Raw genomic sequence first — 11,133 nt, 5'->3', positions numbered from 1 at the left:
TTTAAAGTTGATGAGGCTGGCCTTGACTTCAATTTATAGCTTGAGCAGACCTTCAACTTTTCATTCTCCTGACTCAGCTTCCTAAATATCTGAGATTATAGGCATGAATAGGCTTAAATTTTTAAAAAACATATTAGAATAGTAAATGACAGATGTAGTTATATTGAGTTACATACGGTTCAGCAAGCATCAAAGGCAATGCATTTTCCTGTATTTTGGAAGGGCGGTTGAAACCCATAGCATAGACTCCCTGGAGAAGCTGGGGTTTCCTGGAAAAGGCATTAAAAATAAAAGTCACTGAGACTGAAGAACACACAGGATGTAGCTGAGAACACCTAAACACTAAAGTCTTTACATAACACTCAAAGCAGCTACATGCATATTATTAACCTATTGTGTGTGTGTGTGTGTGTGTATACCTATTGTGTAGGTAAACATAACGCTGTATGAAAAATGTGTAGCCAGGCCATGATCTCTGTCTGAATATAAGTAAGTCACTACTCACAGGCGAAGCTCTTCAAAGGACTTCACTGAGTAGAGCGGGGAGCTTGGGTCCCTCTGCAGGACTTCCACTTGGTTGGTGTTATCCACAAGATTGCTTCTGATCAGCTTGTTGAGTAAAGACTGAGCAGCTCTGTCCTCTGTCAGGAAGAGAGAACACAAGAGTTTTTAAAAGTTCATGAATTTGCCAGGGATGATGGCACATGCCATTAACCCCAGCACTTGAAAGGCAGAGCAGGTGGATCTTTTGTGAGTTTGAGGTCATCTACAGAGACAGAGTGAGTTCCAGGACAGCCAGGGCTACACAGAGAAACCCTGTCTCAAAAAAAAAAAAAAAAAAGTCCATGAATTGACCAGATATTTTAAGTAATAACATATACACGTATTAGAGTTCCTAATACACCAAGTTTGATATTAAAATATAATAAAAAAATGGATAATTTCTCTATTCAATGTCACCCCAGTTGAGTCTAACAGTAAAGCTTCACACTGGCAAACAGACAAGAGGATCCTCAGGACCTGCTTGCTCGCCAGCAGTCTGCTCAATTAGTGAGCTCCAAGTTCAATGAGAGACTATCTCAAAAAATAAGGTGGAAAGGCCAGGCGTGGTAGGATTGGCCTTGAATCTCAGCACTAAGAAGACAGAGGCAGAGGTAGGCAGATCTATGATTTCCAGCCAGTGCATAGTAAGTTCTAAGCCACAGAGGACTACATAGTTAGACACTGTCTCAAAAGCAAAGAGGTGGGAAGTGACTGAAGAAGATAGCTGTAGTTAATCTCTGGTCTACACCCATGCCCACATATTCATACACCCACACACACCTATACCCCAACCCACATACCACACACCCCATACCCAAATCCATACTCCCACACCCACACACCCAAACCCACAGACCCAAACATCTAAACATCCACACCCATCCCTACCCCCACACCCCACCCCAAAAACCTCTACTCTCACCAATACTCACACATCCATACACCCCACCATACACCCCACCACACACACACACACACACACAGAGCCATCCCCACCCCTTTCACACATCCCCACCCCGACATGTGGCCCAGGCCATCAATACCAGCACTCAGGATAGAAGAAAGAAAACTACCATAAGTTCAAGGCTAACTCAACTGCATAGATTTGTAGGCCAGCAAGAGATACATAGTCTTGTCTGAAAAAAAACCTTAATAAATAAGTGAACAAATAAGGCCTCTATGTCCTTTTCCCTAGAACATGGAACCTCATTTATAACTTGAACACTGTTACCTTTCTCATCTTCCTCTGTCTTCTCTGTGTTTGCATTGGTCTTAACAACAGCACCTTGATTAGATACAAAGTAGAGATGTCATTCAACACTTCATCCCATATCTAGCAACCGCGACAACTCTAATTCTAGGGGGAAATCATCCAATTTTTGCAAGAAAACAAATGAGGGAACCAAGCCACTTCTAAAACTACTTTATTCTCTCTACATAAAGCTTCGAGACACTGCCTATCTGTGGGTATTTCCAGACCCCCTTACCCTGGTTTAAAAACAATTACATACTCCTGACACAGTAGTGACATTTCTGAAATGATACAGAATGAGAACTACAATTGCATTCATTAGAAAACATCTTTGTGCTCAATAAAGCATCTACAATTGTGTCAATGTGAACACAATGCCATAAAAATTCTATGTAGTAAATTATTGACTAATAGAAATATATACTCAAGCAACATTATAATTCTGTAAAAATATCCACAAGATTAAGTGTTTTCAGAATGAGGTAATTAGCATTGCTCTGTACTTGACTGATGGATTTTGCTGGTTCTGTTTGTGTAGCAAGGGTAAGCACTTACCACTAAGGCAAAGCTGCACTCCTCTACCTTACACTTTTTTTTAAAGATGTATTTATTTACTGTATGTGAGTACAGGATAGCTGTCTTCAGACACACCAGAAGAGGGCATCGGACAGATGGTTGTGAGCCACTATGTGGTTGCTGGGAATTGAACTCAGGACAAGAGCAGTCAGTGCTCTTAACCGCTGAGCCATCTCTCCAGCCCTCATCTTACACATTTTAACAGATATAAATTCAGGATGATATTTAGAACATGAAAACTGACAAGGTGCTCAAACTTTATGCATCTTACCCCAAACTGAAGATGAAAAACAGTTTTTAAAAAATCATCTCTGTCAACATAGTCCTATGGTTAAGTAACAAATTAAATAATTACATGCTAGCTAGGTACTCTCATTCTATTAAACATTTTTTGGTTTTGTTTTTTTGTTTTTTTTCGAGACAGGGTTTTTCTGTATAGCCCTGGCTGTCCTGAAACTCACTTTGTAGACCAGACTCGCCTCGAACCCAGAAATCCGCCTGTCTCTGCTTCCCGAGTGCTGGGATTAAAGGCGTGCGCCACCACCGCCCGGCTTCTATTAAATATTTTAAACTAAACAACCTAGTTTATTGATACCCAAGTCAAATAATTATCAGTACTCACTAGTCCTTTGTCTAGTGTAATGCACTAACTAACCAGGCAGTTGCTCTGTCAATGTAGAAATACCAAAGGAAACTTACATTTGTTCATAAACTAACTTTCGCTACTCACCATTGGCATCTGGTTTGATTTTCTCCTCCTTAAGATGCAAGTTGCTCAACTAAATGTGGGGGGAATGGAAAATGTCAGGAAAGTCACAGAAAAGCCTTTGAACTAACAGAGCCTCCCTAACTAGAGGGGAAGAGCTACTCTCAAGACCAACGCCCTAGGTGCACTCAGTAAAACGACTCATTACGTTGCTCTGCTGGGTTCCTTTTGCTTCCAAATGAGTGAAAGAGAATAACAAAATTTCCCCTAAAAGCAGTAGTAGGAAAGAAAAGAAAAGAAAAAAACAAAACAAAACAAAAAAACCAACAAAACTACATAGGAGTCCCAAACTCAGATTTCCTAATTACAATTTCTAGACAGAATTATAATTTGTAAGTGTTCTTAATATTTTGATTTACAAAGACCTTCTTAGTGGGATTTCTTCAGAGCTGTCACTTTCTTATGTCCTGAAAGGAAAGAAATGTGAAGATTGGACAACCGCAGTCTCCTTTAGACAGCCAACAGTGGCCAGCAGGATCAAGGGCAGAGAGTTACGTCTGGCTAGTTATGTCCGGCTAAGTCCAACCAGACCACAACTCCATGCAGTCTCACGTGCAAGCTGCCTTGGGTTGCAGTTGGACAGTTTAACTGGGCACATCTTGGAGTATTCCAACACCGGGCATAACCAAAATTGCCCACACCAGGCTGAGGTGTGGCTAAAAAAGAAGAAACCGATCAGAGAAATGTTTCAAGGCAAGAATTACCAGGATTTTGTCTAACAGTATAAATTTAGATATATACTGGTATGATTTATGCCTGCCCATGAGAATGTAACCATGGCAGGGACTACTTCTATGTCTGCATCTAGCACAAAGCAGTTAGACTAATCATCAAATACTAAGTGAAGACTCAGCTAACATCTGGGAAAGGGTGAAAAGAATGCAAAATCATTACAAGAGATGGTTAGTTCTTAAACCACAGACAGGTTCTCTATGTCTCAGTCTCTAAGTCCAAAAACAAAGACAAGGGGATTAATGTTAGGAAGCAGGAAAGAAAAAAGTTGTTGAATGGGTGGCTAGCTGCAGATGGAGGAACCCCATTTGTCTTCATGGAAACTAAAATAAAACCAATAGTCTGTTTGCTTTAGTGTTCCCGAGCAACAAAAGGAAACATATGGGAGAGAGTAGACAAAGGAAATTAGCAGAGGGATTAGCAGAAAGGATATCACAAACATGTAAAAAGACTTCATTCATTCTGGGATCAAGAACGTTAACTGGCAGTAAGTGCAAGCCTCCAGTACACTGTGCGGTATAGCAGCTATCCACACACTGAGGCCATTGCTAAAGCACTCCCCAGTATCCTACCAGGAACACGGTCTAATTCTAGTACTCATCTTAAAAAGAGAGCCACTGCCAGGCATGGTGGCGCACGCCTTTAATCCCAGCACCCAGGAGGCAGAGGCAGGCAGATTTCTGAGTTCGAGGCCAGCCTGGTCTGCAGAGTGAGTTCCAGGACAGCCAGGGCTACACAGAGAAACCCTGTCTCGAAAAACAAACAAACAAACAAAAAAAAAAAAAAAAAAAAAGAGGGAGAGCCACTGGGGAAGGACTGAAGGAGCTGAAGGGGATTGCAACCCCATAGGAAGAACAGTATCGACTAACCAGACCACCCAGAGCTCCCAGAGACTAAACCAGACTCCAGATACATATGTAGCAGAGGATGCCTTATCTGACATCAACGGAAGGGGAGCCCCTTGGTCCTGTGGAGACTTGAAGACCCAGCATAGGGGGATGCTAGAGGGGTGAGGCAGGAGTGGGTGAATGGGTGGAGGAGCACCCTCATAGAGGCAAAGGAGAGCAGGGAAGACAGAGAATGGGATGGGGAGATTTGTGAAGGGAAAACTGGGAAGGGGGGATATCACTTAAAATGCAAACGGAATAAAATGATTAAGAGAGAGAGATACAGGTAGACAAACAGACAGTGCTACTAAGTACTGAGCCAGGTGTGGTAGCACACACCTTCAGTCCCAGTGCAGGGAGGTACAGGTGTGGGCCATGTAGCTTGGGATACATGAGACCTTGTGTCTAGAGAAAGGAAGGATATTTAACACAAGAGAAAGAAAGAATCCCTGAATGAGATTGAAAGCAAATCTGCTGTTTCCCCTTCCTCTCAGAAAATGGACTCTAACCTTGGAATGGCCCATCAGTTTGAATGAGACTAAAGGTTATGACATAAACAGTTTTTATGCCGGGCACACCTTTAATTCCAGCACTTGGGAGACAGAGGCAGGCGGATTTCTGAGTTCGAGGCCAGCCTGGTCTACAGAGTGAGTTCCAGGACAGCCAGGGCTACACAGAGAAACCCTGTCTCGAAAAACATAAATAAATAAATAAATAATCCCTCAATGCACAAAGCCAAAAATACTATTTCTCTTTAAACTATATACAATGGAGTGGACAAGATGACTCAGCGGGTAAGAGCACTGACTGATCTTCCGTTCTGAGTTCAAATCCCAGCAACCACATGGTGGCTCACAATCACCTGTAATGAGATCTGACACTCTCCCTCTGGTGCTTCTAAAGACAGCTACAGCGTACTTATGTATAATAAAAAATAAATCTTTGGGCCGGAATCAGCGGGGCCAACCAGAGTGAGAAGAGATCCTAAATACAATTCCCAACAACCACATGAAGGCTCACAACCATCTGTACAGCCACAGGATACTTATATACATAAAATAAATCTATAAATCTTTTTAAACCCTATATATAATAAAGGCTTTGAGCCAAACGGAGAATTAATTCTTTATTGTATTTGATATATATATATATATTTTTTTTTCCAGCAAGATCACTATGCAGCCCAGGTTAGCCTCGTACTTGAGTCAGCCCTCCTGTCTTAAGTCTCCAAGAGATAGGATGAGAGGTGCCACACCACAGTAACAGGCTCAAACCTTTATTTTTTCAAAGTTAAAAAAAAAAAAGAACCAGGTCCTAATTCTTGGAAAATTCAAGACATATATAATTCCATATTTAACTCTAATCTTGCTACTATGTATCTGGTTCAGAAAACCAGTTAAGCCAACCAAAAGATTTACTGACAGGCCCCATCAGTCATTCACTACCAATAACCAAGCTAGAGGTAACCAAGTTGGAGTAGTCATACAAATAAATATGAGTAAGACAACCTCCCTGAGCCCAGGAAACTCAAAGCCCAAGCTACAGATTACCATCCGAGTTTGTGAGTGCAATCGAATATCAGCCCTGATTCCAGGAAGACAAGCAGGTGGCTGAGCACTATGGACAACCAAGCATCCAACTTGAGTTTACACAAGGTGGTAGGAAGGGCTTGGGCAATTAAAGCCAGCTCTGGTTTCAGGGCCCATGCCGCCAGGGTCCTCCACCCAGTTCCAAGCAACCTAAGATCTGTCCTTCCAAGGGGCAGATATCCTGACTGGCACTGGCCTCCAGCGGTTGGTGACAACTCACTGACTCCGCTGCGGCTTCCTGTTCGTCTACTGCTAGGGCCCAAGAATCCGTGGCCATGGTCCGCGGTGCCGGGGCAGCGCTGGCAGGCTTGCCCGCTTGGGCGGTGCGACCGTGGACTCAGGTGGGTGGCAGAGAGGTCCAGCACCGCCCCGGGGGAAATCATTCACTAAAGCTCAGACCGGAAACGGCGCGCCGCGGTGTCGTCAGAGTCCGCGTCAGCCCCGCGCCCCTAAGGTCCGGGGATTCAGCGCCACCCTGGTCCTCTTCGGGTTCCCACCCATCACCCTTCGCTGCAGATCGCCCTACAACCCAACTGAGGTAGCCAGCATTAAATGCTCTTGGACCGAAGGCGGAAAGTCACATTTACAATCAGCATGGTGGCATAGATGGCCCTGGTATAACTATTACAGCCAGAATACATAAGCAAGTGTTTTACCTTTTCAGGATATTTAAAATGCCTCAGTGTAAACGTGCCTTACCAGACTCTTAGCTAAGGTCAAAATAGTATCTGTTCTTTTCAATTTAATAAGATGTCTAAGCATTGGCAATCAGTCCCGTGAAACAAACAGGTGCTCAATGATACGCCCCAAATTGAGTTTTGAAACACCAAAGGAAGGTGCCAAGGAAAATTCTTGGTAGAGTTATCAGAGACCAGAAAGAGCAAGCGGTTTGTTCAATCAATTCAGTTCCTGAAGGAAATGGTAAGAGCAGTTTAATAACAAAATATATGACCTCTGGAGTTATCTATGCTTTCTTCAGATAGCCATCTCTCCTCTCCTATGTAAAGGTAGTGTCATTGGCATTTTATTTAATTACTTTTGGATGAATACTTTAAGAATTTAGTCATTTAATTTTATGTGTATGAGTGCCTTGCTTGCATGTCTAAGTGCCCCACATGTGTGCCTGGTACCTAGTCAGAAGAGTTGCATACCCTGGGAGTGGGGTTACAGATGGTTACAATGTGGCTGCTTGGAATAGAACCCAGGTACTATGCAAGAGCAACAAATGCTCTTAATCTCTGCTCCATCTCTCCAGCCTTCATTTTGGGAATTTTAAAAAGAAGGAAATAGCTCTAGTTTTAGAATAGTAAAATAAAGGCAGAAGGAACTACCTGCTTCCCCCTAACCAGGATTAAATACGTCTTTATCCTGTGTACTCCATAGAAAGAAACTGAGCATCTTCCTGGAACTATGAAAACATTTTACTAATACCCCATGATAATAAATTAACCTCAAGAAATGGTGGATAGGTAAGGGTGGGGTGGAGTCAGGAGCCAGCCAGGAGGCCATGATCATATTTCAAGTTAGAAGAAACCCCAAGGAAAAGCAACTAACAAACAATTAGGTTATTTTGTATTTTTCAGGACTACAGAAGATTATAAATAAAATTTCAAACAGATTTTATTGAAGTGAAACATTAAGTTACACAAGATGCAATAGAGTAGAATAGGTTCTACTTGTTCCACAAAAACAAAACAAACTCACATAGGTGTGTATACAGTATTAAAGTTATCAGAAACTCAACTAACAGGGACTATTTATGAGGGGTTTATCTAACTCACAGTGATCTGCCTGCCTCGGCCGACAAAATGCTGGGATTGCAAGCATGAACCATCACCACCATCTGCAATTTCATTTTATCCTCGGAAGTTAATTTCCATGTGCTCTTTTGACTCAGAATCTCGAAAATAAATAGATAGGTAGATAGATAGATAGATAGATAGATAGATAGATAGATAGCTTGGTGGTGAAACCTGTAACCCCAGTGATAGGCTGAAAGCAGGAGAATAAGAGCTGGTGAACGACAGGACCTTTGTCCTGGATCTGTAGACCAGGCTGGCCTCCAACTCACAGAGATCCACTTGCCTCTGCCTCCTAAGTGCTTAGGGATTAAAAGTGTACACCAAAGTATCAGAATCCCCTCCCCCGATTAATTTAAATATGAATACAAGAAGCCTGTGATTGGACAGGGCAAAGGGAGGTGGAGTTAAGAGTTTCAGAGACCAAGACAGGGACAGGAGGAGAGGAAGAAGATAGAGGAAGAGAGACTAGATTCCATGTGGCTTTAAATAGCCACAGGTAACTATGAATATCTTATAAAAGATGGATAATTACAGGACAGTTTGTCTTATCTAGGTGGGCAATTTATATCAATATCAATTGGTTCTGAGTAAACTGCATGGACGTTTTTGTGGGGTGAGAATTTACTGATATAAATCTGACATAAATTACAAGCCTCTAGAGTTTTGGTTTTACTGGGTTGCTGGGATTTGGAATCGCTGACCACAGTGGGGTGTATGGCTGGGAATGGGATGCAACAGGGTCCCCAGGGCTTTAGAGTAGCTGAGGATAGCATGGGCCGGTGACTTCATTTATTATTCCCTGCAACATACCTTCGCTACCAGGTTAAAAAGGAAACCAAAACCAAAACAAAACACACCTCAGTGTGGTAAAGTGAGCCATTATAAATAAGCCCAGCACCCAGGAAGCAGAAGGAGGTGGATCGGATCGCTATGAGTCTGAGGCCAGCCGGGTTGACATAGTTCCATACCACACAAGACTATAATAAACAGTGAGACCCTGTCTCAACGGCCTCCCCCCAGAAAAAAAACAACAAATCTTACTTCAGATAAACAACAAAGGAAATAACATTTAACAAATACCTCAGTGTCTAGGGGATGGAAAGGGGGTTAAAGAGTGTGTGACCACATTGCTAAGACCCTTTATGAAATTGCCAAAAAGTAATTTAAAAGTCAGTCAGGGGCTGGAGAGATGGCTCAGCGGTTAAGAGCACTGACTGCTCTTCCAAAGGTCCCGAGTTCAAATCCCAGCAACCACATGGTGGCTCAGAACCATCTGAACGAGATCTGACACCCTCTTCTGGAGTGTCTGAAGACAGCTACAGCGTACTTACATATAATAAATAAATAAATCTTTAAAAAAAAAAGTCAGTCAGTCCACCCCCATACACATTCACACACACACACCGCTAGGCTTCTACCACGAGAATCAAGAAATAAAACGTGGAACTGAAAGTGGCACTCTTGCCTAGCAGACTATTCCAGACCCTGAATGTCTAGTAACTCAAACATAAACAGGGAATTTCAGTTGAAGCCCTCTCCAAGGCAAGGCAGGCGGTTTTCCCTGTAATATTTGCATTTGGAAGGTGAAAGCAGAAAGATCCAGTTCAAGATTATTGTTGGCTATATTCTGAGTTGAAGGCTAGCCAAGGGCTAGTGAGATTGTTCAGAGCACCAACAAAGAATACCAGAAGCAGCCTCTGTAACCATCACAGGAGGAACAGCTATCCCGAATGAAGTTTAGTGTGTTATTTCTATTTCAAAAAAAAAAAAAAAAAGCCGGGCGTGGTGGCGCACACCTTTAATCCCAGCACTCAGGAGGCAGAGGCAGGTGGATTTCTGAGTTCGAGGCCAGCCTGGTTTACAGAGTGAGTTCCAGGACAGCCAGGACTACACAGAGAAACCCTGTCTTGAAAAAAACCAAAAAAACAAAAAAAGCAAAACAAAACAAAACAAAAAAATCTAAGCTGGGCACAGTGGCGCACGCCTTTAATTAATCCCAGCACTTGGGAGAGAGGCAGGTGGATCTCGAGTTCGAGGCCAGCCTAGTTTGCTGAGCAAGTTCCAGGCCAGGCAGCGCTGTTACTGAGAACCCTGTTTCAAAAACAAACAAACAAACAAGCAAACAAAAAAATCTGGACTCTCAAGAGTCAACCCCCCAACATAGCTGAGGACGTCAAAGGAGAAAGAACGTGGTGTCCAAAGTGGTGTGTGAGGAAAGACCAATTAGGCACTTTAGTTCAGTCTCCTGTATTTATTTCCCGTGTTGCCGAGGCCAGCCTGTTTGCTAACTCATGGTAGGCAGTCATTTGGGTTCTGGGACGTCTCAAAGGCCTGGGGCTCGGTGCCTGCTGATGGTTAATCAAGTCTCCTTAGCTTTTACTCGTTCATTTATTCCCCTGCCTTCTTTCTAGCAGCGAGAAAATCGTCTAAAGGTACGGAAGGAAAGCTACCCGCACAGATACTCACACCAGTCAGGGGCAGGGAAAGTGGATTCCACGCTTGGGCTTGTGCTTGGGCTCGGGCTCGGGCTCGACCTCGACCCGGCCAGCAGCTCCGGCCATCGCTGCGCAACATGGCGGTTAGGCGTCCCCAACGGCCACTCACAATCCAAACCAAGCCGAAGCTCCATTGGCTGAGTCTTTGAAATTGGCTCCTCCCAGCCAATCATAAGAGGGGCACTGAATGGCTCTTGCTTACGCATGCGCACTGAGCATGTTCTCACCAAAGACCCATAGATGCCTTCGCCCGGTCACTTGAAGTTTCAAGTTTGTTATTTGTTGTTGAATTGACCTATGAATAGAAATTCCTTCACAGCAGTAGTGTCTATATTTTAAGAAATGCTGATCCTGCCAGGCGGTGGTGGCACAAGCCTTTAATCCCAGCACTTGGGAGGCAGAGGCAGGCGGATTTCTGAATTTGAGGCCAGCCTGGTCAACAAAGTGAGTTCCAAGACAGCCAGAGCTATACAGAAAAACCCTGTCTCGAA

The 11,133-nt window shown here is 43.3% G+C and overlaps 1 protein-coding gene across 3 annotated transcripts in view; it reads right to left on the bottom strand.

Moving 5' to 3' along the window:
* Positions 1 to 10,721, bottom strand: part of Ddx19b (DEAD-box helicase 19B) — a 30,148-nt gene extending 19,427 nt beyond the window's left edge. The window contains exons 1-5 of one of the 3 annotated variants that reach the window (XM_021169712.2): positions 10,614 to 10,721; positions 3,102 to 3,150; positions 1,775 to 1,828; positions 506 to 641; positions 177 to 269 (exon numbers count right to left, since the gene is read on the bottom strand). In XM_021169712.2, coding sequence (XP_021025371.1) covers positions 177 to 269; positions 506 to 641; positions 1,775 to 1,828; positions 3,102 to 3,150; positions 10,614 to 10,721 — 440 coding nt within the window. Of the gene's footprint in view, positions 1 to 176; positions 270 to 505; positions 642 to 1,774; positions 1,829 to 3,101; positions 3,151 to 6,565; positions 6,747 to 10,613 lie in introns of those variants that run through there. The other 2 variants (XM_021169713.3, XM_085843574.1) reach the window with 2 other exon arrangements.
* Positions 10,722 to 11,133: the final 412 nt, after the last annotated feature.

This window comes from Mus caroli, unplaced genomic scaffold (assembly GCF_978045245.1).
Source record: "Mus caroli unplaced genomic scaffold, Mus_caroli_1 scaffold_10, whole genome shotgun sequence".
Lineage (NCBI taxonomy): Eukaryota > Metazoa > Chordata > Mammalia > Rodentia > Muridae > Mus > Mus caroli.
Note: the sequence above shows the minus strand (reverse complement) of the source record. Positions and strands in the feature narration are given on the sequence as shown.